Below are 27,060 nucleotides of genomic sequence, written 5' to 3'. Positions count from 1 at the left end.
TCTTTCTAAAGTATGCAGCTGTATGGCCAAAGTGCACGCGTTTAAATCGTCGACATCGAGGAAATTTTACTCTTCAATATCGTCGGCCTTTTCCTCCATACTGGCCTCGAAAACGCCTGTTACGAATATATACGTACCATTTGTCGAATCAGGGGAAGATAACCCGTGAATTCAGCCAACAAGAATTCTGATTAAGGGGCTGTTCCCACACCGTACACGATTGTTCAACATTCTTTTCGGCTGACATTTAGCAAGCGAAGAATGGTGAGTACCTTATTGTTTGTTTCATGCGCGTGAGATTACTCATACTCCTTCTTTTTCCACATGACTACATTCGCGCTTTTCTTATCGTATGAAAATCCTACCACTTGTAGCTTCTATCGTATTTTAATAACAGATTTACATCACTGTAAGTATATGAAAATCATCTAAGTGCACCGCGGTTGAAGAAACGATTATAGAAGCGATCTTCGCAGTTATGAGTACCACTAAACTAGTAGCTGAAATAAGGCCTAAAGAAAATCCAGGCCCGTGTGGGATTTGAACCCATGACCTCGCTGATACCGGTGTAGCGCTTTACCAACTGAGCTAACAAGCTCACATCATTTGTAATAAAGTTCGAGCCCTTCCCTGAGCTGACCAATATCCTGCTGCGTGATCAATGCGAAACCTCCGGCAGATACTGGCATAGAGACAAGCTCGAGGGGCCGTGTATTTTTCTAAACTAGGTTTCCGAAAATCACCCATCTGTCAAGAAAACTAAGAGTAGCAACAGTAGCAATGTCATTGTGAATAACAGCACTGCAACGAGATAAATATGGAAACACAAATTTGATTGAATTTGATGGTAGCGAATCCAAGTGTCGTCTGAAAGTCGATGCGAACGAAATATTCATTCATAATACCGATGTCACTTATTTCTTTTGAGTGGAATGGGTCATATGGCAGTGCTGCACTTAAACTAAACAAGGTTTTCTTCATTGAAATCATTATTAGAGATCAACTTGAATCAGATGACGATAAACTCATTCATTTTCCGTACGGTTCGACCGGATAGACGATCGCGACGGTAGCCTCTGCCTTTGCAGTCTCTGAGGAAAGAAGATTTTGCAGTGAAACTGCCCGATGACTTCTCGGTGAAAAATCATCGCGCCTCATGATAGAGCTGATTCTTTAGTCAAAATTTAGCTTTTGGTTTATTAAGGGAATTTCTCTACAGCAACGAAACTTTAGAGCACTGACAGAGGGGAACGTTCGCTGCACATAGTGCAAAGCCAACCATTCTTAACATAGATTTCGCCATAGAAAATAAAACACTAACGCAGCAAACTAAAGATTCAGTACCGGAATTTTTTGTTCTAATTTTGACCGAAACACCACAGGCGAGGAACCGTTTTGGTCAGTCTTCGCCGAAATCTTCGTTTGATGCAACGCGGTTCTCCTTCGTAGGGCTAAACCTTGCTCGCAACTTCCATTCCTTCTGTACTTCTTGAGTACGACGTATCACAACTCTCAGTAAAGCTTGCTGAAGATAGGTCTACATCGCTTTCGCACATTATTTCAAGAGTATTTCAACGCAGACTGATACAAAATTACAAGCGATGAGAGAGATTTGCAAGTGTCAATTGAGAGTTTTCACAGTTTTTTACTTCATCAGCCACTAAGTTGTGAAGATTTTGAGAGAGATTTCACCTAGGCAAATTGAAGAAAATCAAAGGCAAATCAAAATATCGCTGACGAGGGCCCCTCTTCGTGGAGCGTTCGCTTAATAACGAAAATCATTTTGATAATATTTACTACAGCAAACGATAGTTCGGACCTTGCTCATTGCCTTTTGATAGCCTTTAGTGACCTTGCAAAGCGAAAGCATAAAAACTTTTTCCGGAAAACATTACGCTGGCGCGCGCGCCATTGAGTAAAACCCTGTGGAGCCTCCTTGAGTATATCTCTATAAGCAGGGCTCATATTTAGTTGCTGTTGTTGTCGCTAGTCTTTTCCAGGCGTTCATTTAGTAAAACGGAGTGACATGGCAGAAATGATAGCAGCAATGGAGCGAAAACGGAGGAGGCTTGGGTCGGGTCGGGTCGGGTCGAGTGAACGCCTATCTTTACCCAACTCGACCCAAGCCTCCCTCTTTTTTCGCTCCGCCTTGGCTATCGCGCCGTTAACCATGCACTTCGTTTTATAGGCTGTCAATGAAAGCTTCTTCTTTATTTTTTTTTTCTCAAAAGGCACGGTCAGTATTTTCCTATCTCTGCCCACGGGCCACGGTAACGCTTTCGTGAGTCGCCGAGTACATCCCTACTTTCGTTACCATTTTTCATAAATGTATCTCGTTTTTCCGAGTGAGTAGTATTTTTAAGCAGTGACGTTGGTCACAACCTCAAGCCGATAAATAACTTATTAATCCTCTCTTTTCTCTCTATCAAATCACTGTGGTTGACAGAAAAATATTGGTTTGAGAATGAATTTGTAAATTCATTTTAATCGTTCACAAAAATTACCTATGAAAGTTAACACATGGGGTATTTGGTTAAAGTTTAACAAATCGATGGAACTTTCATTCATTTAATATCTGAATTTTCTCAAACAATTTGTTCGCAGTGAAAGAGCGAGCGAAGTTTTGATTTCAGTTTTACAACAAATGTACGCTCTTGGTGAGTCTTTTCAAGTCCGTTCAATCTGGACATTTGTACCGTAAATTGCACAACAGAAACTGGAGGAATTCAATGAAAAAAAGGCCGCATTAAATCTTCTTGTGTCTCGTTGGAGTGTATCATTCCAATTTAGTTTTTGTGGAAAACTTACTCAATGAACAGAGGTAAATCTTCGTTCATGAGTTTATCGTCGATGAGAGTGAATAGTACTTCCCGTTGGATCATAGACTGTTTTTGAAGGAAACATTGTCGTGACAGTCCTTGCCAAACTAGCTTCGTTGTTCCGCTTTTTTTTTTTACTATGAACAAATTGCTCGAGAAAATTCAGATATTAAATGAATGAAAGTTCCATCGTTCAGTTTAACTGTAAGCAAATACCTCACGTTTCAACTCTCTGGGTACTTTTTGTGAACGATTAAAATTAATTGCAGACGGTTTTTAGGCCGCTTGTCAACCAACGTAATGACACTATTGTTTATACAAATTCATTCTGAAACCAATATTTTTCTGTCAACCAAAGTGATTTGATAGAGAGAAAAGAGAGGATTCATAAGTTATTTATCGGCTTGAGGTAGTGATCGACGTGTTTGCTTAAAAATACTGCCCAGCTGGAAAACGAGGTATATTTATGAAAAATGACAACGAAAGTTGGGATGTACTCGGCGACTCACGAAAGCGTTACCGTGGCCCGTGGGCAGAGATAGGAAAATACTGACCGGGTAAAGAACCAATCAGATTGCAAGATTCGTTACCGTGCCCTCTAAAGAAACAATAACATAAATTAATGCAGACTTCGATTTATTATTACCGATATTTTCTTCGATTCAGTATTAGAGCGATTTATCAACGGTTAGACAAAAGGAATGCAATCACCTGTCGTATACACCCAGACAAAAGAAGATACTGATGATTCCGGCTTCAAATTTGAAAGGCGAACAAGAACATTTGAAGACCTAGTTTGCTCATCATCATAGGCAGGTGGATTATAACAACAATCACTTTATTTCACGGCAGTCCATATTCTCCTCTCGCTTATGGCATTTTTGGGGAACTTTCTCATCCTTGTTGCCATTCACAAAGTATCTTCCCTCCATCCGCCGTCCAAACTCTTGCAACGTTGTTTGGCAATAACTGATCTGTTGGTTAGTATTGTCAACCAGCCTTTCATTGCCCCTTATTGGATGTCCTTGGTTCACAAATTAAAGAGTGGTATCTTTGTCGATTCGTATACAAAGCAACGTACATAACAGCCTATATGCATTGCGTTCAGTGTGGACAGACTTTTAGCCCTGTTGTCGGGGCTAAGATACAAGCAAATTCAATGTAACTTTGAAGCCCACCTACTTCATGGTAGCAACCTTTTGGGTGCAGTTTGGTGTCACTGGTTTAAGTTACATTTTAGACAACCGAATACATAGTCCTCCCTTTTATACTCCGTTGGCGACGACTTATACTCCCTCCATTTCCCCTGAGAACCATGTTATCCCCCCCCCCCAAAAAAAAAGAAAAGTGCGATTATTTAAGATCAGACTATTTATTGTATGGAAATGTCAGGCCTAGAGGGTGTTTGAAGAAAGAGGTGGTTATAATGTTAAAGAACCTGACTTTTTGTTTTGTTTTTTTGTTTTGTTTTGGTTGGTTTTTTTGTTGGGGGGGGGGGGGTCGCATGTTTCTCAGGGGAAACGAAGGAAGAATAAGTCGTTACCAACTGAGTATAAAAGGGGGAATACAGAGAATTGACAGCCAAGGAGAAGGGATCATTAGAATACTATGGAGCCTCATGGGGGATCAGGGAATATTCATCGTGACACAACTAAAATCCTGTCATCCATCTCCCCCCTCCCTCCCAGAGTTACAAATACCAACCTGTCCAGAATACTTGTGTGTTTAAAGATACTGCAACTAGAAAGTGGAGCGACTCACAGATAAGAAATGTATGCTCTGATAAAAGATGTTACACTTACAGCATTCCCAGCTTTAGATTACTGCTAAAATTATCTGAAGGCGACTCCGTCAGCTGGTTGTCTCTCAAATACCAAGTAACATAGACTTATGTAATCTAATTATGTTAAAGAATGGATGTCACATTTTGCAGGACGTATTAGTTGATAGCTAATCATCTTCTTTGTGAGTAATAATTACTCCGTAATGCACCGATCAATTCGAATCTCAACGTTTCCTCTCCTCCCTTTGCCACTCCTCCAGGCAACCCACGGGTATAGGACCGTCGTCCGTGCCCGAGGGGTGGGAATTTGAACCATGCCCGGTTGAGATAAGAAATTTGAACCGGAATCGGAAATGTCATAAGTAACTCACTACGAATTTGAACCGTACACGTTATAAACTCCTGCTTGAGAAATGAGGCGATTTGGTATAAAAATCTGCAACACAAGTGTGAGTAAGCACTGAAAAACAGGGTGTTCAATTCGTATTGATAGCGTTGCAAAAATCCAGAAACAAGGCCTTATGTCATTCATTACTAGCTGGAAAAATGTTTGCTTAGTTAATAGATAGATAGATAGATAGATAGATAGATAGATAGATAGATGGATAGATAGATAGATAGATAGTTTATTAAAATTACCCTTGCAGCCCGAGGGCTGAATTACGATAATTTTTACAAATGTAAAACGTAAATTAATCATAACTATAAATTATAGAATGATAAATTAAGAAAGTTAATTCATAAGAATTTGACAATAATAAAGGTTATCATTATGTAAACACTAAATTAATTAAGATAGAACTAAAAGTATGCGAAATCAGATGAATTATCCTCCCTCCGTTTCCCCCGAGAAGCATGCGCTCCCTCCCCACCCCCCCCCAAAAAAACCAAACAAACAAACAAACAAAACAAAAAGAAAAAAATTTAGGTGCTTTAACATTATGACCAATTCTTCCTTTTAATACCCTCTAGGTCAGACATTTCCATAGCCTGATCTCGAATAATCACACGGTACCTGACGTTAACGATTGTAACAATCACCAACATGCCAGGCATGCAACTTGACTAAAATCTGAGGTCAACAAATAGGGGCTCAGCTCTCCTTTCTGCAACTTTCCTCGAGCAGTCTTCAAATATATAAATCCACATAGTTTTAGCACTTAAAGGACCATGAAAATAAACGATTTATTGCATTAAACACATCCAAAATTATTGTATTGCGTTGTATTGTTGGTAAACTGCTTACTGCAACTACATCTATAAGAGACTTTTGTGTTGGAAATTGAGTCTCACTTTTTATAATATTTAACTTTTTTTAATATTTCAGACTATTTTTATTTCATAACGAAATAAAATATAGAAAAAGAATTGTGGTACGTTTACTTTGTCTAAGTCTTGTATTTAAAAAAAAAAAAAAACCTGCATGTTCATTCAACATAAAGATAGAATTACTGTTTATCTAACGCGATAAACGACCGAGTTGTAAATTTTTAGGTTAGCTGCTCTACAGAGGATGAAACAAGTTTCTTGACTGATATTTCTCTACCGACAACCTTCCCTTGGATGGAATCCCTGTGTTTCAAGATGAAAACGAAAGAACGCACCTTCCTCTTGTATTTATGAGTGTGGAAACATATTAAACTCATGTGGTACAAATAGTTTTAACATGACTATAGTGACCACGCCTATTTCAACGCCCCGCTCAAATATAATTTTCGAATGTTTTACCACCGTGTGGATTCTCTACGGAAAAAGCACTCGATGTATCACTTAAATATTAAACTATAATATTGTGGCTTTCTATTTCGCTAATTTTCTAACTTGAAGGTAAAATTTTTCCCTCGTCATTTTTACCTTTTCTCCGAGCGGTTACGTGAAATTAACAAGGCGTTTTTGATCAAAACACGACCGAGCGAAGGGTCTCGGGCGATATCTCTTTTACGCAGGCACAATTTTAAAATGTACCACCAGAATCAAAAAGAGGAACAAATTTCATTTATTTTGATATGTAAAGTGTCGAACAAAAAGCAGATTCACCCTCGTTAAATGGCGTTTCAAAACAGCTGTATCTTCCTCCTTTCGATTTTTTCTTGTTTTGTAAGCGTGAAAGCAGTAGGAGAGGGATCGACCACTCAGAAAGCGCTTCGCGAATTAATCTGCCATCGTTTACTTACGAGATAAACAAGTAAGATTTGTGAAGTTCGTTGAAGTACGAAGTCTAAATAGATGCCTTTTTTTAAGCTTGTTTCCTGGATTTTTCGTAAACTTCCCCGATTAATTTTTCGTTTCAGCCTACTAATCTGTACTATTTCAAAGCAATGTAAAGACGAAGACGGAGAACCATGAGTCGGTCCTTTCAACAATCGTAAGCAAAGTGTTTTAGTAATCAGGTATACGAGGTGTCATTATCAATAGCCGCACATCAGAAGTCTTCAGAAAGAAAATATTCTGTCTTCAGAAAGCTGTCAAGAAAGCTAGTAATCGTGGCGGAAGGCAATTAAATGCACTTCTTAGCAAGTTCGAAACGGGCCCTTGGTATCAATTTAATATCATATCGATCTCAATATCATACAGTTTTGTATCTTTCTTCCGTGGATTCGCCTTTCTAACAGGGGTGTATGTTGAGTATTCATTGCAAAATCGCTTTGGTTTTTTTATTTTCCTCTTTGGCCGTCCGCCATTTTGGAAATTCGCAACGGAGAGCATGTGCATTACGTGGGGCTAGTGGTCGCTTACACCTGGAACCGAGATAAACAAATGTTCGTCGCGCTGGGGAAAGAGTTTTATATGATATGGAACACAATTCTCACTATAAGCTCGGGTAAATTTTCTGATGGCTGAAAAATAAGAAAAGGAGAGACAGTAATCAAGTGAAGAGTCAAATTCGCAATCAGCCTGTGCGATTATTTCAGATCAGTATATTTATTGCATGGAAATGTCAGAGCTAGAGGGTATTAAAAGGAAGAGGTGAAGAGGTGGTCATAATGTAAAAGACTCTGACTTTCTGTTTTTTTTGGTGGGGGGAGGGGGGGGGGGGGAGGAGGATCACATGGTTCTCATGGGAAACGAGGAGGATAAGTTGTCACCATCAGAGTATAAAAGGGGGACTACGTATCTATTCGGTAGTCTAAAAGCATAAACCAGCGACACCAAACGGTACCCAAGAGGTTGCTACCATGAAGTATGTGCGCTTTAAAGTTACACTGGATTTGGATCTGTATCTTAGCCCCGACAACAGGGCGAGAAATCTGTCCACGCTTATGGCCGCCATTGTCAACAGAGGCACTGAGCATGATGAATAAGCTGTTATGTACGTTGCTTTGCATGCGAATCGACAAAGATACCGCTCTTTGAAAGGTTGGATGACAATATTAAGTTGATCAGTTGTTGCCAAACAACGATACAAGAGTTTGGACGGCGGATGAAGGGATGATACTTTGTGAAGGGCAACAAGGATGAGAAAGTTCCCCAAAAATGCCATGAGCGAGAGGAGAATGTGGACTGCCGTAAAATAAATTGGTTGTTGTTGCAATCCACCTGCCGATGATGGCGAGCAAGCAAGGTCTTCAACTGTTTTTGTTTGCCTTTCAAATGCTGTTAAATTTGTAGTCGGCATCATCAGCATCTACTTTTCTTTGGATACAACAGTGATATTTCGCCTTCAGAAAACCTCACACCCACTGTGGCTACAATCTCATCTTTTAAGAGGCTGTCTCTCTTATTTCCACCCGGTCAATTTCGCGTCAAAAATAATTTTGCCTGAAACTCTGTCAACAGAAAGACTTTACCTAGGAAAGAACTAAATTAGATTTGGTTTGATTCGAAATAATTTTCTGACTGCATTAGGGGCCATAATTATTTCCCAGTCCGTAGGGACCGTCGCAACGTCTCGAAAATTGAAAAATAGGCATATTTTTTAGCATTGTAAAATATTTTATTCGCATAGTTAAGCCACAAAATTTATTTCAGATTGCTTAAAAACCTTTCTAGTTTGCCAAGAAAGTTAGAATTTGCCCTCTCAATATATTTGAAAAGGCGAATTTTAGCATATTCTGACCACTAGAAATCGCCGTCGGCCGATGGCCGTAAATAACCTTGATTTAGACGTTAAGTTTTGGGATTTGGGACCTGGTTGACGACTCTACCCTACACAGCCGTTAAGTTTAGACCTTTATAGGCAAAAATATGCAAAAACCCCTGTACGTTTTCGATTTTTGAAAAGTTATGACCGTTTGAATCAGCGCATGTACGAGCATTGGCGATTTTTTCGCCCACACCAAAATCGAACCACTGGAGCAGATTTCGTCATAAATACAGCTTACCCGCTTTGCAGCCCGGCTTCATGGCTCACTTCAGAATTTTCTAATAACCAAATTGGTGAAATCCATGATAACCTCAACAAATAGCAAGGTATTGCCTTCGAAAAGTAGGCGGCATCCATCGCGATTCGTGGTATCAAAACAATGTCGGAATTAGCCGCATTTCGCGGTAAATCACCCATTTAACATCGCTACAGAGCTGAATTTTTTCCAAAGTCAGAATATAAACTCTCCATGTCTGGAAGCTGAGGGGGGAAATGAAGGTTTTAGGCTTCTGAAGTGAAGTAATAATCGCTTAAATTTAGATCACGACGATCCAGTTCGATGTTATACTGTTCTCATAAAGGTCCGCACAAAAAAGAAGACCGCTGATAGCTTGTGCCGTACGTTGTGCCGTATGGTTTTGTTTTGTATCCCACTTTACATCCAAATGTAATATTTGTGGAGAAAAATTTTGGATGAAAAGAATAAATGCTTTTACCTGGAGTGTGATATCACATAATTTACTAAATCAGTTTCAAATATCCTGAGCTTGCTTCTCTCGGTTCCGCGTCGATTGTGTCCACAGATCAGCAACCTGTCAATAGTCGGAGAAATCGGCTACCAACGTGATAAAAACTTTGACACATGCTTCGTATGAACAGATGTTATGTGTTGCTTTTGGTAAATTTTCTATTGTTTTCATCAAAACATTTCACTGACTACTAGATATTATAATATATTACACTATAACAACGCCGTCAGAACTTGATATCGGAACTAAAGATAGTTTGTATCTGTAGAGCATATTCTACACTTTCAGCCACCGTATAAGACATTGTTTACACAAGTCTACTGAGAAACACATTGACAATCACTAATCAAGTCCGACAGTTTGTCTATGAGGATCTGTTTTTTGTCTCTCAATTTTACAGGGATCTCAAAATGACTACAAATGGCTCTCAACAAAACCACATTGAATTTCTGAAGTGTGTTACTGTGGTAACGTTCACAGAGGTCATACGTGTCGTAGCAGGTTGGATGTGAGACTTTGATCTCTTTGTTAACTTTGTCTCCCAGATCTTGTCTCTCAGAATTTTCCTGGACGCATTGGACATCTTCCTCCTCATCCAGCGATATCCCGATCACACCCTGATCTTTTCGTCGCATTGCTGCTAGCCGGGAGAAAAAGCTCTGAACTTGGCTCTTTGTCAGCCACTGTTCTCTAGTGAACAAACGTGCATTTGATTCATTTTTCGCATTTCGCATGTCCACTACCACTTGGGCGGGGTCTGCCTTTCGCCCAGTTCTTTCTCCAAGTATAAACCGTGCCGTTAGGTATTCTTTTACCTTCTCTGAAAATCTAACGCTGCCCCTTGGTTTGCTTACAGCCCATCCTGTTCGTAGAGACGAGTGGGGCGAAGTATTCACGGGAGAAGTGAGTGGTGTACTGGAATCTACCGAACAGCTCGAACACTCGATACCAGCGGTATCTATCGACGAGAACTTAAGGGCCCAGTCCCTTTTGATTACATCATACTGGCTTAACCTGCTGACTGTATGCTTTCCAACGTCCAGGTGCAGCTCTAGCTGCGAAAACGTTTCGAACACTTCAACACATCCAAGCACAGAGCATTCAAACAATGGCGTTGTAGTCTCTGTTTCCTTGCTGCCCTTTGAACGACGCTTGACCACACGCTTTTCAGGAGGATCATAAAACCCTTGAGATTCTATGGTTTGAAGGGACGTTTGACCCTGGTGCTTGATATAAATTACGTCATATGGAATGTACTTCCCTTTACCGATGCAATAACATTTCCAAACTCTCAGACCGGTATCTCCATATTCGAAGTTGTGGAAGCTACTAAAATGCTCAATCTTATTTATACAGAGAGTGTTCCTTGATTCGTCGACTATGCTCACTGCAGCTGTTGTTCCCTTCACTGGGTGTTGCGTTAATGCATCTCTCATGTCCAGGGCAGTTAGAACATCGTGCCCTTCGTTGCAGTATGCACGAATAGAGGACTTCATTGGACAGAGGATACGATCGCAAATGTCTTAACCAGACTGCGGCTCCGAGTAGTGATAACTATGAACATCAACCCCAACTGCTTTTGCGACATCTCTCACAGCGGTTACTCGGGAGCTGTTGTGATAGCAACCGGCTTCATCTGACCTTAGATGGACTTTCTGCAGCAAAGGATTCTTTACTTTCAACTGCTTTAGAAGATCTTCGAGAATTGACGTAACTGCATACCAGTCCTGAGTACACTGATCAAAGAAATGAGCGTACGAGATGACTTCCGTCGTGTTAGAATTGCTTCGAGACATAACGCTACTAATGTGCCAACTTAACCCTCTTTTTCCGTACCAGTCACTTTGCTTCTCTCTATAGCGCAGCTGCAGAAACTTCATGGCCCAATCTATAACAAGAAGACACGAAGTCTGGTCAAGCTTTGCGATAATATCTTGCTTTGCACATTCCTGATTCACGGATCTCATAATGTGAGCTTTCCACTGGACGATAGCCTCTGAAGATTTCTGGATGTCGTACAACATGTCATTTTTTTGGTCCTCGCTGTAAAAACTTAAGGTTTTGTTATCCTTAACAATCTGTTGCATCTTCTGTAAAACGGAAGTAATCTCGTCGCATTGAGGGCAGAGAAGCGTGTGTTGATGTGAGCATTGTTCCTGGAAATCTGGATCGTTTGGATCGCTGAGACCAAACTTACAACAGTGGTCGGGACATTCGCTCTCATCTTCCTGGCAGTGACTCTGAAACTGGGTTTTGAGGTACCTCTTACCCTCGCTGAGGGCTCTCCGCAGTTCGTCTGCCACTTTCTTTGCGAGCCCAATCTGATCAAGCTCCTCCACTATTCGGAGGAGTTGCGCGAACCCCGCCGACCCGTCAGCTGCTGTGTTATCCAGGCCACTAAGGGACTTCTGTTGAGAGGCTTCCCTTACCTCGAGGATGCGAAATAGGGTTGAACGGCTTAGTGGTTCAAACTTTTCTTCTTCGCAGAACTGAAGGTACTGCTTGACCATTGTTGACCTTGTAACTTTGCGAATGACATTTGGCATTGTGATCTTCTCACCATTGCTGAGCCTCAGTTTCCTCGTACTAAATGACACGTCTTGATAAAAGTAAGGGCGGTTCGCGAAGTCTAAGAAATGGTCAAGCCTTATTGGTGGCAGTCGAACTCGATGACACGGGGACTTTTCGACCATAGAACCTGGACCATACTCTCTTGCATGAGCTCTAGCGCGTCTAATTTGCCACTCGCTTAACTTTGAGTATGGCTCGTGGATTTTCTGAAGGGTCTTCACTGGATATCGATAAGCATATAGGCTTAGAATTTGGGTCTTCAAGGTACTCGTCATGACGTTGCTGTAGGCCTGCATCAACGGTACAAGGTCTAAGTGGCTAGTCCCTTTATCTGGTGTAAAACAGGCCTGAAATAGCTGTTGTCCAGCCTTCGGCGCAATGATGTCACAAACGAGAGTACAAGCTTCAGTAGCCTCGTCAATGCAAATATCTTTCTCGTGTTCTCTTGCCTCCTCCCATGTACTTTTCAGCTGAAAGGTCAACGGACTGACGCGGCCAGCACCGGTTGCTACCGGGTTCAGTTTCTCCATGGCATCTGTAAACGCCGACATTGCTGACTCGCTGGTACTTTCAGCAGCCTCGTCGTCTCCAGAGCTCTGGCTGTCGGTCTCAGATCTGCATCCCAGAGTCCAATCAGCTGTAAGGGCATTTGCTTTCGGTCGAGGCGGCGTCGCGGCAGGCGTTGATGTGACTGTTGCAAGATTTAAAGCTGCCATTCGTTTGGCGACTCTGGGAGTTGAGAAAATCAAACAAAAATTTGAAGTTCTCCCGCCATGTGATTGACTGCATAGTGTGTCCCTACTAAAATCTTTGCGCGCATTGTTGCGAAAGTAGAATTTGTTGCTAACGAAGAACTCATTCTTCGTCAGCAATACGCACAAATAATTCCGTTCTGTTCACTATCAGCACCACCGCGTGCAATTTTATGGTACATTAATCAATCATTTTCTCTTTTTAGGTCACCCAATTTAAAGCCAAAACACTATTTGTCACTTTTTTAAAAAATGTTACCCATTTTGGCCGCGTACCTGTAAACATAACTTGCTTGCTGCATTAGCAATGTTGCGCAAAATGTTATAGTGTGTGGCCACGCCGAGGAAAACAATTTTGCTAGCATGCAGCATTTTAATTGAACATTTGTCCTTAAAAGTTCTCTAGGTGTCAATGCATATGATGGTCTGCTTTATTTATAGGATCAGGTAGCGTTATATCACCTGTAAGGTTCGTCCTCCTGCTGGTTACTTTCTTCGGGACGTTGCCCTTGCAACAACGTCATGTTCTCCGCGAGTTTGATCTTGTGCAGCTTGTAACAAGATACGCAGATTACTGAAAAGCACGAAATACAACAATAATGCAAAATGATAATAAGCAGAGCCATACTTATAGAAAACAAATAAAAATTGTTGCACTATGATCACGTGACCCTGGGGTACGCTCTCAATTTTCGGATAGGAGGGTGTTTGCAAAGGTTGTTAAACTCTGACTCTATTTAGGGATAAAAGGGCGAAAATCGATGCCTCCTCGTTTTTATATCAATAACACAAAAGTGCTTTGTGTAAATGTATAAATGTCAAAACAGAAGGAATGTTATCTTGTATCGGCGTAAACATTGGTGTAAAATTACTTTCCAAGTTTATTTATCTAGTATCTCGCCTTGCGTGTATGACATAAAAAAATGCTTTTGTAAACATGTAGATGTTAGAGATAAGGTAGGGCAGTAAAACCCAATGTATTACGCATTTTTCAGTGCAATTGCTGTGTTTCCCGATTATATACATAATTGACTAACGTTACAATTTTGTGGTGTTGGAAACTTAGGTTCAAGTTTGCTTCAGAGCAATGTTATAAGTCGAAGTGTGATTTAACTTATCAAGTTGCACTAGCTGCCATGTGGTATCACGGTACGTATCTTGGGACGAAATCGCAGCAGTTGTTTTGTTTTATACTCACTCGCGTGCGAGCTTTGGCCCAAATGTTAATCAAATTCCAAAATACTGAATTCTGACATTTACCGCACCTCAATATTTGTGTAGATATCATCTTAATTTAAACCCTGCCCTTCATTTCAGGACAATACCTGGTTGGTAAGCTAGAATTTACATAAAAATCGTACTTACGGGAACCTGTTGGAACGAGTTCTGCAAAGATAGTGTTAATTTCCCTTGACATGTCGAGATGAACTACATTTCTAGTATTTAGCTGCTTTTTCCGGCCGTTGTGCAGCGGGTAATGGCAAGTGCGACGTGGTCGCCAGTTTTTACCCATGTTTCCTCTATGCTTTTCGCAGATCCAAAGTTCTTCAAGTTGATCAGGGGAAAGGTCGTGTGGCAACCCTGACCTGTTAATGATAAGCTCATATTCTTGTACCGTTCCTCTAAGCTGACCTAAGTGACATGCTCGTAGATGATCACTGATATCACCTGTACATTCTGAAAGCTTTATCAACCTCGCTGAAGACTCGCTACAGACTGAAGCCTCTCTGGTTTCGAAAAAGCACTTGCATGCCATACTACACTTGCAGGCCTTCCAGAATAAATAAAGGGTCAGCGGGTTCACCCGCAATGGTTAATGCGGACCTCTGTTATTCGCGATAGTGCAATCGTTGAGCTTTAAATTCCAAATTTTAGCCCCCAAACTTCGACACATAGACTTACAAATGGAGTTCTATGATTGATTCTTGAAGAGAATGCAGCTGCAATCCAAACTTTCAACAGGACATTAAGCGCGAAACATGGCTTTAGTTTTCGAGTTTAGTTCGCAACAACGAGTCAAAGAAGAGTATCGGTAGATGCCGACCGCTGAAGTTTGGAGTTATTTGCTGGAGTTATCATAAATTTCACCAGTTTGGGGAGCGAGGAATATCTGAAATTTCACATAAACCTAAGATGCGACGAAGGTAAGCTGTATTTTTGACGAAATCTGCTCCAGTGGTTCGATTTTGGTGTGGGCGAAAAAATCGCCAATGCTCGTACATGCGCTGATTCAAACGGTCATAACTTTTCAAAAATCGAAAACGTACAGGGGTTTTTGCATATTTTTGCCTATAAAGGTCTAAACTTAACGGCTGTGTAGGATAGAGTCGTCAACCAGGTCCCAAATCCCAAAACTTAACGTCTAAATCAAGGTTATTTACGGCCATCGGCCGACGGCGATTTTTAGTGGTCAGAATATGCTAAAATTCGCCTTTTCAAATATATTGAGAGGGCAAATTCTAACTTTCTTGGCAAACTAGAAAGGTTTTTAAGCAATCTGAAATAAATTTTGTGGCTTAACTATGCGAATAAAATATTTTACAATGCTAAAAAATATGCCTATTTTTCAATTTTCGAGACGTTGCGACGGTCCCTACGGACTGGGAAATAATTATGGCCCCTAATGCAGTCAGAAAATTATTTCGAATCAAACCAAATCTAATTTAGTTCTTTCCTAGGTAAAGTCTTTCTGTTGACAGAGTTTCAGGCAAAATTATTTTTGACGCGAAATTGACCGGGTGGAAATAAGAGAGACAGCCTCTTAATAATGCATGTACACTCAAGCATTTAAGAGGACATCCGTGCAAAAATCAAACAAGAATGAAATTTTTATGGCAAGGGTAAAAAATTCAAATTGTCTCAAGTTTTACACACAAGTAGACCCTAGTAAGACAAGAAAGGTTAAGTATTTTTTTTCCTCAAATATGTTTTTATTTTCGAGAAAAACGAACTTTTCACTCTCACCCTCTAGAATCGATGGATCGGGTCATAACAGGTCGAAAATTGAACACTTTCGCTCGCTTCGCATTTCAAAGATATTACGTCTAGGGAAATTTTATTAACGTGTGCTCTTTCATAGACTCTTCATCTTCTGTAAAAGGTAAGTTTTGTAGGAATTGGTTGCTTAGAAGCTTTTAGCCATGCGAAAAACCAATGTGCTCTCTTCCGTTACAAAAAAATGTCGGTGAAGAAAACCTCTTTTTTCACCATGTGCCATTTTACAGAATTCCACCAAATTACGTATGTAAATTGCCGAAGGAATGGCCTTTAAAATGACGTAATTTTTTTTGGGCAAATGTTTTCTCGCGACGGACAGCACAGCGAAAACAGCACACGGAAGACATAAAATCACGCAATATGTAGATTGCGTGACCAAAGAGTTAAGGAGCATTCCTGCCTTTGAAATTACTCAAAATCGTACAGGAGAACTTTTTCAGAAACAAATAACAAATTTGTATCCGGTTTTGTTAAATTACTATGTCTTTTATCATTTGAAGTTTGTTTCTGCAGCGATATTCTGCCATCGTTCTGTCTAGTACGATTATGCAGCAGTGCCAGCAACGGTATACGATTAAAAACTTTGCTGGTCTCTCGCATACGAATCTTAATTTTCTGTCCCTTGTTTGACTTTCTATCTCGTGCCTTTTAACTAGCCTACGGTAAACGAAAATCCACAAAATGTTACCTTACAGAGGCCCCTGCAGGAGTTAAGTGAGGGCTTGCGTGACCTAATTTGCATAATTGCGGTACGAGTCGTCGTGCTCGTGTGACGGAATAATTTGGACCTACGAGTGGGTCGGTCGACGTCATTTAAATAGGCTGGAATACGAGGAAAAGAAATAATGAGTCTAGATATCCATTTAGTTCTGAGTTTTCCTCAATTTGTACTCGTGTTTATATTTTTTTCCGCGTGAGTAAAATTATGATGTTTGTTGACTTTTCTATTTAAAAGCGAGACAATTTATTAAAATAACAAAACTTAATAAACATTGCTCCATTCGATTTTTCTCACGTGAAACTAAGAAAAATAATTATTTCCCGCCCCTTTTGAATCGGAAGTCTCGCTTGTGAATGAAATGGAAGCTTCTTGCTCGTTTAAGTTTATAGTTGGAAGTGCTTGCTCGTACGACCGACGAGACAGTAGTAAATTATTTGAGGTGGTTCCCTTGGTGTCGTGCAATAAGAATGTACAGGATCATAAAAGTGCTTGGTGTTTTGCCGGAGTTGAGAACGAGAGTGAACTTATCCTTGCCCGAGTAGGTATTTTTTACATGAGTGCAAAGGATATAAACGCCTTAACAATTTGTCCGTTCCACCGTTCTGAACTTGGCTTTAGATGGCGAAGGAGCCAGCATACCTGCAGAATTCCAGACGAGATCGCCTCCCACGGCAAAGGAAAAGGTGTCAAGGGAGACAGAGGCGTTAGCAGAGCGATATCAAATGTTATATTTCAGAGAACCGGCATCCTTGTACCTCTAGGTTCAGGTGTGGCTTTGATGAACCCTATTGCAAAAAAGATAATTGTTGTGTAATATATGTGCTCTATGTATTCAGATATTGGTACTTTTAAAGAAATGCAATTTTTCAGTATAGAAAAAACCAGGAAAGATTTATTACTCGACGTTTCGGGGTCATCGTGACTCCATTATCAAGAGACTAGTTTAAAAACATGCAAATAAGGAAAGGTACAAGAATAGCATAAATTAGAATGAACGGCTTAAACAAACACCTTGGCGCGGATGGAATCCGTTTGCACGTTCAGTGTCGGCTTACGCATGCGAATATACAACATTTCATTAACAAGGCAATCAAATTTGCCGTTACATTTCGCGATGACGTTGAATTGCTCGATCAAGCGTTCAGGCATTTCACTATTGTGCTGGAGGTGGTAGTGTTTGTAGATAGAAGATGATTTCCTTGTGTGCCCTTCTACGCGATCGTGTAAGTGACCACGAGTATAGCCCACATACCCTGCATCACACAGGTTACATTTAAATTCATAAACGATACATTGTTGGTTAACAATAGGGGGCTTAATTTCGTGTTGCTTAAGCTGTTGATCGAGCTTAGGGCTAACAAACACTGGTTGGACAGTCACGCTTAACTTAACTTAAGGGTAACACTAATCTCACAATCTCCGATGGTACGTCTGGTGATGGACAGGGCTCTGCAGATGAAATCCTTCTCTCAACAAACCGCTTGATTGTAGTTTCAACCAGTGGCTTTGGGTATTTCAAGTTATGAAAAACCCTTCTAAGGCGGTCACATTCCTCGGAGAAGAAAGACCAGTTAGAAGATAATCGATAAGCGCGATCCACCATGGTGTTAACTAGGCTGCGCTTGTACTTAATGTCAACATGACTCTGGAAATGCAGAAGGAGACCCGTGTTGGTTCTTTTGATGTAGACCTTGCTCTCAATCTTTGGTGCACGGTTAAGCAGTTCAGTTCCTAGAAAGGGAAGGGATCCTTCCCGTTCGACTTCCATGGTAAACTGGAGGGAGGGATGGGTAGAGTTAAGGGTGTCTAGAAACTGGCCAGCGGTCACCCTATCAGGCATTACGGTCAGGGTGTCATCGACGTACCTCCGGTAATAGCGCGGAAGTTGACCGTGTTGTTCGAGGTTTTCCTCAATCGAGCACATGAAGACGTTAGCCAGCAACGGTCCAAGGGGAGAACCCATAGCGACTCCATCTGTCTGCTCATATAAAGCACCGTCAAACTGGAAAAGCTGGTTTTTCGTAGCTGCTCGGAGGAGGTCGATTAGGTCCGCTTTAGAGATGTTCAAGCTGTGCGTCTCGTTGAACCAATCCTGGGCAAAGGCTTTTTCAGCTAAGATCTGTATTGTTTCCTCCAAGGGTACATTTGTAAACAATGAGGTGACGTCATAGGAAACTAAAATTTCGCCGTTCTTGATCTCGAAGCCTCGTACTTCATCAGCAAAGCGATGGAATGTGACCGCCTTAGAAGGGTTTTTCATAACTTGAAATACCCAAAGCCACTGGTTGAAACTACAATCAAGCGGTTTGTTGAGAGAAGGATTTCATCTGCAGAGCCCTGTCCATCACCAGACGTACCATCGGAGATTGTGAGATTAGTGTTACCCTTCAAGGACCAATCGTCAGCTAATCATGTTAAACAACAACTGAACAGTCTAAGCTCGAAGTTAAGCGTGACTGTCCAACCAGTGTTTGTTAGCCCTAAGCTCGATCAACAGCTTAAGCAACACGAAATTAAGCCCCCTATTGTTAACCAACAATGTATCGTTTATGAATTTAAATGTAACCTGTGTGATGCAGGGTATGTGGGCTATACTCGTGGTCACTTACACGATCGCGTAGAAGGGCACACAAGGAAATCATCTTCTATCTACAAACACTACCACCTCCAGCACAATAGTGAAATGCCTGAACGCTTGATCGAGCAATTCAACGTCATCGCGAAATGTAACGGCAAATTTGATTGCCTTGTTAATGAAATGTTGTATATTCGCATGCGTAAGCCGACACTGAACGTGCAAACGGATTCCATCCGCGCCAAGGTGTTTGTTTAAGCCGTTCATTCTAATTTATGCTATTCTTGTACCTTTCCTTATTTGCATGTTTTTAAACTAGTCTCTTGATAATGGAGTCACGATGACCCCGAAACGTCGAGTAATAAATCTTTCCTGGTTTTTTCTATGCCTTTGCTTTAGCAAATCCCTGCTGATCAAATTTTTCAGTAGACATAAATTATTGGCTGCGTAAGTCTTAAAATTGGTTCAGGTCCAGATTAGAGACGATAGGAACTCATACCTTGAATTAAGTACGTCGAAGATTTCGGGCTAGGTTAAGTTTGTTCTTTCTGTATTACTTCCCCACGATTTGTAGTCATTTTTCGATTATGGCAAGGAAGAGCTCCATGTCAAAGTTAACTTTCACTGAAAGTCATTTTACTCGTCATCGTTGTAGTCGTCATCGTCTTCACCATCATTGTCGTTATTGTCATCATCAACATCATCAGCATCACTATTATTATCATTGTCATTATCATTACCGTAATCGTTTTCATAACGGTTTCTTCTATTACCATCGCACAGGTATCTGTAGAAAATGCAGAGAGAGTTTTGAAAGCAAGTCACAGATTGATGAGCTAACGCTTGCAATCAAGGATCTAAAGATGGTGAGCAATCTAATCGATAGGTTCAATAGAATTGCACAGCCTTTTTTTAGCGCAATAACACTTTCTGAAGAAGTAATTAAAGTTAAACTAAAATTTCTATTTGTTGTTGTAAGTAATGTAGGAGGGCGTAATTAAGCAAGAGCACTGACGAACCTTGCAGTGCAAAAAAATTCCTTAAATAGAGTGCCAAGCCATATAGCCGCTACTCAAACTTGTGCTTTGAATATATCCTCAGGCCAACAGTAGTGACATATCAATGAATCCTACGGTTACTCCAGAAAAACATGAACCTCCTGCATTGGCTACGGAAACAACGGAGAGCCTTTACCACCCATCTGAGAGCTCAGAATATTTTGAAAGCGCAAAAGAGGTAAAAGGTACTTGTAGTAGTTCTGAAATACCACGGGGACTGACCGCGGAAACACCTGGGAGCTTTTACCACCCATCTGAGAGCTCCGAAGATTCTGATAGCGCAAAAGAGGCAAAAGGTAGTTCTAGAAAAGCACTCAATGCATTCCTAGCATGTTGGGATGTCAGCCCTGTACGTCGTCAGTTGCTAACATCAAGGGATTCAATAGCCCGCAGAACACAACGCCACCACATTCGTAAAGCAAGACAAGTTGTGATAGCAGCCCTAGAAGAAATTGCACCAGGAAATGCTGAAATCCCCTTGCATAAACTAGTGGTACCAGACGACGTCGCACAGACAGAGGACGAAGTTGACTTAACGCTTGTTGACGCCTTAGCAGAATGCTATAAGAATGCGAGCCACTGGAGCACACGAAGGCAAATCCTATCCATTATTGCTGACAAAGTTAGCTATCGAACGTTACAGAGTTGGATTCCTGGTCTAACACGATATAGATTTAATATCGCCAGGCAACACGCTCACATGTATGAAGGAGGTGCTGAAGTTGAAACTCGTAGTGTGCCGAGAATGTATGTCTCACAGCTCGAACACTTCCTTGACTTCATCACAAGTGAAGGCATTATCCAAGAACTTCCCTTTGGTGAACAGACGTTGAAATTATCATCCCCAGACGTTGGCATGTGTACTTTGCATTAAATAATCATCCTTAAAGGGAATCCGTTATTCAACGACAAGAAATTATACGACAATGTTTCCTTCCTTTATACCCTGAAAGGTCTCAAGATAGATGAGAGGGTGGAAAAGTTGCTCTAAAGATAATAAATAATTCAAATATTCCTCATTTTGTTTGCAAATTATCTCTAGTTTCAAGGCGGAATTTTGCCGCCGAATAACACTGTGTAATAGGGCGGAGCTGACTTTAATCGAATCTAAATGCGCCGCGTCGGAGAAATGTTTTATATTGACGGAACATCCAAGCGTTTATCGAATCTCAATTCGTTCATTCAACTTGAAAGCTCGTAAAAACTGAAATACAATAAATTAATTGAAAATAAGCCGTGACCATACAATATACACTAATTGAAATGAACCAATATACCTACACCGAGCAAGCTCGACCTGATGATGATGATGATAATGAAATGTCCTGAACTCGAACACGCGGGGCGTGTATACAAATAGATAAATACAACACAAATATCCTAAGCGAAACAAAACTACCTTTGATTGTACACGTTTCGGTATATAAATACAAAAACAAACAAGATGACATACCTCTTTCCCCGTTCTATTACTCCAATATTTCGATAATTCTTCAGTCTATCTTCTCTTCTGGCCGAATAAAACGTAATGCCTTCTGTGATATTCGTAACGGTCCCCAAGACGAAAGGGAAGCGTTAAAGGAAACCACATAAAAGAGATTAGAGCGTGATGGTTTTTTAACCAAATATTTATGACTTTCAAACTACCTCTTCTTTTTTTTTCAGAATTTTAATGAAATAAATCATTTTTTGACCTTTAGATTAAATCGAAGCGTGGAAATGATCCTTGCTGTGGTGAGCTGTTATACAAACCATTTTAATTAGGAGTAGCGGTAGGTACTCAAGAGCGCTTGTCAGCAGCTTTTGTACTCGATTGTCATCAAACGAGAGAATATTTTCTCATAAGACCAGCTGTGTTTACAAAGTCACGAATTCTTCTTGAATATTCGAATTTAAAAATAAAAGCGTCTTTAAAATCATTTTCTCAAAGAAATCTATTAATAACCTTTTACAATTTTGCACTCGATGAACAGTCTTAATCGATGTTGGTAACATACTGAAAAAAAGTCGGTTTTATCAACTATGTTAGAGTTTTCTAACTATTTCGTAACATAAGTTTCTTCTGTCATAATTTGCGAACTTGGTCTCCGACAAACGATTCCTCCCATACGATAAATCTATGTGAAAATAGTGATAATCAACTTATTTTTTAATCATTGATTCAAAAATATTTCAGTAAACAGATGAAAAGAAAGTCCACATCTTTATAAAGACCGGTTGGGTAAAACGAGTATCGGCAAAGACTCCTGGACCTCCACTGTTCGTGAACCACAGACATCCATCAGGTAGCATATAGAGGCCGTATAATAATCATACCGCCGTGCGATAGCAGCGACACCATACAATATCCAAAAGGCAAAAGGCAACATCCTTATGTTGTTTGCACCCTTTCGCAGATTATCCATAGTAACAACGAGGAATACTTCGTCTTAACAGCACCCTCCAAGTCAAGATCAGTTAAACATCACTTTGTGAATAATAATCACATAAAGACCTCATCAGCAGCGTTTGACTATGCAAAATGCGCAAACAAGCTGTCCGGTGTGCCACACGAAATAGAAAAAAAGAGGCCGGGTTTTTTCTGCGAATTTGAAATAGCAATATGCAGCAAGAAAATATACATTTGTGATAGAACTAGTTCACGATACGATAACAAAAAATTCTGTTTACTCAAATAAACTTTCATCAATATGGTGGTTTATGGACTTTTGATATAATTTATGCAAACTTAGGACGCCGTGAATTATCTTAGTTGAAGGGAAAAAAAGCCCTCTTTGAAAACGTTAATCGGTATTGGGAAAATAGAAAACTAGATTAAATAAAACTGTTCAAAATTAATGTATGGTTACAGATGCATAGTTATCCCTAAATATATTTGAATTTTTGTTGTTTGTTCTCTACGCTTCGCACCTGGCTGGAGCTTTGAGATAATGACAAGCTCTCTACCGATCAAACTACATTGAACTCTGCCGTTATGCCCTAAAAAGTCTGTAGAGAAAGCTGGTAGTGAAGAGTTTACTTCAAACATCATTAACAATAAAAATTCTCCTTCACTTGGGACAATTTTTTTTTTGTAATTCATCTTCACCTTTTATAATATAAGTTTAGGTTTTAGTAGTAAACATTGCTATTAGCGAAAACTCTCCATATAACAAAATCGATCGTAGCCATTATTTTTTCGTGATTTCTTATTATAATTTTCTTCTGTTATAATTTGCGAGATAATCTCAGGCAAACAATTGGTCTCAAATGATAACTCTATAATAAATAGAGATGATCAGCTTATTTTCTAAGCATTTCCTTCTGTTTCTTTAAACAATTGTTAACAAAGTTCGCATCTTTAATTTACAAAGTTTCGTTATTAACACTATGGCTAATTCCTAATCATGACAAAATTGAGCGGCTGGCTCTGTTAACAACTCGTTACCACTAAACCATATTTCTGAGCTCAGGTGATATATCTCATCAAGTTTTGATCGCAAAGGAAAACCTGAGCGTATTCTGATTCCAAAATTACTTATAGCCTTTACTACTACATCACAAATGCGCAACTTGGCTACAAACTACAATTTTTCACCTGTTGGTTATTCGCTATTCGAATGCAATATACTTTTAAAAAGTAGCTCTTCATATTTTTCCTTACTCTTTTTATATATGAAGTAAGCTACGGAAGAAACAGTATATGTTAACGTTAAAATAAGTCTACCCTATGCATAGCAGATTACTTGTCTGATTGTCTGCTTTACTGCTTGTCTCACTTCACTTATCTTCCAGCAGTAAAGTAACGGGTTTAAAGTAGAGTTAAATAACACCAGGACAGTTGCCATTTCGGTGATTATTATATAATTCGGAAATCGCTCTCTACTAAGAGAGATCACAATTTTCAGTGTAACATATGGTACATAACAGACAACTAAAGCCAGCTGCACCCAAAGTGCATTGTACACTGCCTTTCTGTACCGCGCCATGTTCAGAGTAATTGATTGGCCCGCCTGTTGTTGAGCATGATCTTGTACTTGAGCTTGATGATGACTGAGAGCGCGGAAAATTTTTGTGTACGAGGCGATTGAGATAACTAGGCAAGATGATGTAGCTATGAAGCTGCACCAAAAGGTTATAAGGTAATTTAGAAGAGAGAATAAACCAGGGGCTAGACATAAAATCCAAAAGATAGCTAAAATGATGTACGTGCGCCTCAAAGTTACAATATCTTTGTATCTCAGTCCCAACAACAGGGCGAGAAGTCGGTCCACGCTTATGGCCGTCAACGTTGACAAAGACACCCCACATAATGCATAACCTGATATGTAGATTGCGTTCCTTACGTATCTACAAAGACTCCAATGTTCGTGAACCAAAGACATCCAATAGGTAGCACAGAGAGGCTGGGTAACAAGACCAACCAACAGATCAGTTGTTGCCAGACAACGATACAAGAGTTTGGATGGCGGATTGAGGGAAGATTCCTTATGAAGGGCAACAAGGATGAGAGAATTCCCAAGTGTTGCTGTGATGGAGAATAGAATGTTGACTGCTGAGAACGAAATGGACTGTTTTTTAAACTCACCTATCCAAACCGGTGGGCATAGCAATCTTTCAAATGTTTTCGATTGTGTTCCAGTTCCTGTTATATTTGTTGTCGACATTATCCTGCTTTCGCGTCCACTCTTTTACGAGTTATTCTTAGTTACAAACAAGGGATATTTCGTCTTAACAGCAAACTCCGAGTCAAGATCAGTTAAAACTTAGTTTTTTAATAGCAATTAAAGAGAGTGAAAATTCATCACTACTACCTGACTATTCAGTAAACTGTGAGGTTTGTCGAACGAACGAGAAAAAAGACCGGTTTTTGTGCGCGAATTTGAATTGGTAATAAGGGTAATATAAAACTGTATTTGTGATAGGTTAATTTCCCAACACAACATAAAACAGAAAAAAATGAAAGCGGAAAAAAAAACTTCTTTACTGTCGATTTAAAGTGAAAACAACGCCCATCTGCTTCTGGTTCTGTACGCCAGCTGCATGAAATAAGTGTGGTCCTGGCCTGTAAACAGCAAGTGAATCAGTTTTTTTTTGCACTAAATTCTTTTGCAATTTAATGACGATGCATTGCAATCTGAAATCACCTAGCCTGGAACTAGGTAATTTGGCCACCGTAAAGAATTCCAAAGCTGAAGTTTCGAGCATTAGGCCTTCGTCAGAGCGAATGGAGGAATTGTGGGTTGTGTGAGTGTTTAGATGCAGAAACGCCATTTATGGGGGCATGATAACGAGAAAACAATAATAAATAAGTTGAATCACAAGCGCTTGTTGATACTGCGGTGATTAAGAGCGCCGATTTGAGAGATAAATTTTTTTCTCTACATTATTGCGGCTTTTCGAACCGCCTGGATGTAGGGAAAGGCCGCGATAAGATTTAAGCGTCAGCGACTAATTTGGATGCGTCCTTGTCATTTCTGTCTACGTCATGAAGGTGTTCATGGAAACGGTCACCTAGTCGTCTTCCTATTTCACAAATGTATAACTTTTAGCAATAAATGCAAGTTATGCAGTAAATGACATTGGTGTCAGAGCTCGTATTTAGTTGCTGTTGTTATCTTTAGCCATTTCCAGGCGTTCGTTCAAAACGGAGCGAAATGGTGCATGGCATGATAACAGCGGCGGAGTGTAAAAAAAAAAAACAAAGAAAACGGGAGAAGTTTGGGTCGGGTCAGGTGAACACCGTTTTTACCTGAGTCGACCCAAGCCGCACTCTTTTTTTCACTCAGCCTTGACTATCGCGCCGTTTACTGTGCACTTCATTTTACTAACTGAAAGCCTCGAATAGGCTGTGTTATCACTCAATAAGCTGTCAATAAAAACTGTGATGTAGGCTAAGAGTGACTACTACAGATATTTTCTTCGAGTCAGTGGTGGAGCAACTCATTACGAAAGAGGAATGAAGAGTTCGACAAAATTAATTCAACTTTAATTCTTATTACGGTAATCTTTTGCAAAGGTTTCTGTAGCTTTATGCGTTGCGCCTATGAAATGATTGAATGATTTTGTTCGGTTGCAAAACCGTATTGTAGAAAGATAGTTTTGTTTTTCAAAAAACCAAAACCTCATCTTAATCTTAAAACCTTCGCTAAAATAACATGTTATTGGGGTCCATAGACTCATCCAAGTGAAGTCTTATTGTTCCTTCCGGATATATATGATGTATATACTGACCCAAACTTCTCCCGTTTTCTTTGTTTTTTTTTTTTTACACTCCGCCGCTGTTATCATGCCATGCACCATTTCGCTCCGTTTTGAACGAACGCCTGGAAATGGCTAAAGATAACAACAGCAACTAAATACGAGCTCTGATTATAGAGATATGCTTAACAGCTTGGGACATTCACTTTATCATATTCTATTTAAAGATCAGTTTCGGCTTGGCTTGCTTGGCGTAGCTCATGACTCAGCAAGACGAAGTAAATAAAGGAACACTTCAAAACTTTCTAGACTATTTCAGATCATTACTCTACGATATCTAAAAATCGCGCTCGGAAATAAGTCGATCGATCCATAATTTTGAATTTTTATGTACCACCGACAAAATTTATTTGATTCTCATTTTATCTATGAGATATACCTTCATTTATGACATTTATGGCAATTTATCTGTTTCATCTTATTTACCGATCAAAAATTTACATACAACCTGTTATTCATTCCGTGATATTCGTAACGGTCCCGAGGACGAAAGGGAAACGTAAACGTTAAACGGCAGGACATAATATAGATTAGAGATTAGTAGTTTTTGAACCAAATATTTAAAGCTTTCAAAATACTTATTCTTACTTTCGGAATTTTTAATGACATAAATCATTTTTTACCACCATTCAAGCGCGGAAATAATACTTGCAGTGAGCTGTCATTGAAGTTTCTGAGCAACGCGACTGAAAACAGGACTTCTTACGGCTA

At 40.0% G+C, this 27,060-nt stretch overlaps 2 protein-coding genes and 1 long non-coding RNA gene across 3 annotated transcripts; all 3 read right to left on the bottom strand.

Moving 5' to 3' along the window:
* Positions 1–7,729: 7,729 nt before the first annotated feature.
* On the bottom strand, positions 7,730–8,218 carry LOC149037836 (5-hydroxytryptamine receptor 1B-like). The gene has a single exon (XM_089186412.1). The coding sequence runs from the start codon at positions 8,216–8,218 to the stop codon at positions 7,730–7,732; it is 489 nt and encodes a 162-aa protein (XP_089042538.1).
* Positions 8,219–15,522: 7,304 nt separating this feature from the next.
* LOC149037835 (uncharacterized) lies at positions 15,523–23,373 on the bottom strand. Its single transcript, XR_016181109.1, has 3 exons — positions 21,563–23,373; positions 19,551–19,838; positions 15,523–17,261 (listed from the first exon to the last, which is right to left on the bottom strand). It is a non-coding gene; the product is annotated as an uncharacterized LOC149037835 (long non-coding RNA).
* Positions 23,374–23,766: 393 nt separating this feature from the next.
* LOC113670938 (melanocortin receptor 5) lies at positions 23,767–25,361 on the bottom strand. The gene has a single exon (XM_089187441.1). It carries the CDS (start codon positions 24,753–24,755, stop codon positions 23,817–23,819), a length of 939 nt encoding a protein of 312 aa, XP_089043567.1. The 5' UTR covers positions 24,756–25,361; the 3' UTR covers positions 23,767–23,816.
* Between the last annotated feature and the right edge of the window lie 1,699 nt (positions 25,362–27,060).

This window comes from Pocillopora damicornis, chromosome 11, assembly GCF_964200805.1.
Source record: "Pocillopora damicornis chromosome 11, jaPocDami1.2, whole genome shotgun sequence".
Classification (NCBI taxonomy): Eukaryota; Metazoa; Cnidaria; class Anthozoa; order Scleractinia; family Pocilloporidae; genus Pocillopora; species Pocillopora damicornis.
The sequence above is the reverse complement of the archived record's forward strand: the minus strand, read 5'-3'. Positions and strand labels throughout refer to the sequence as shown.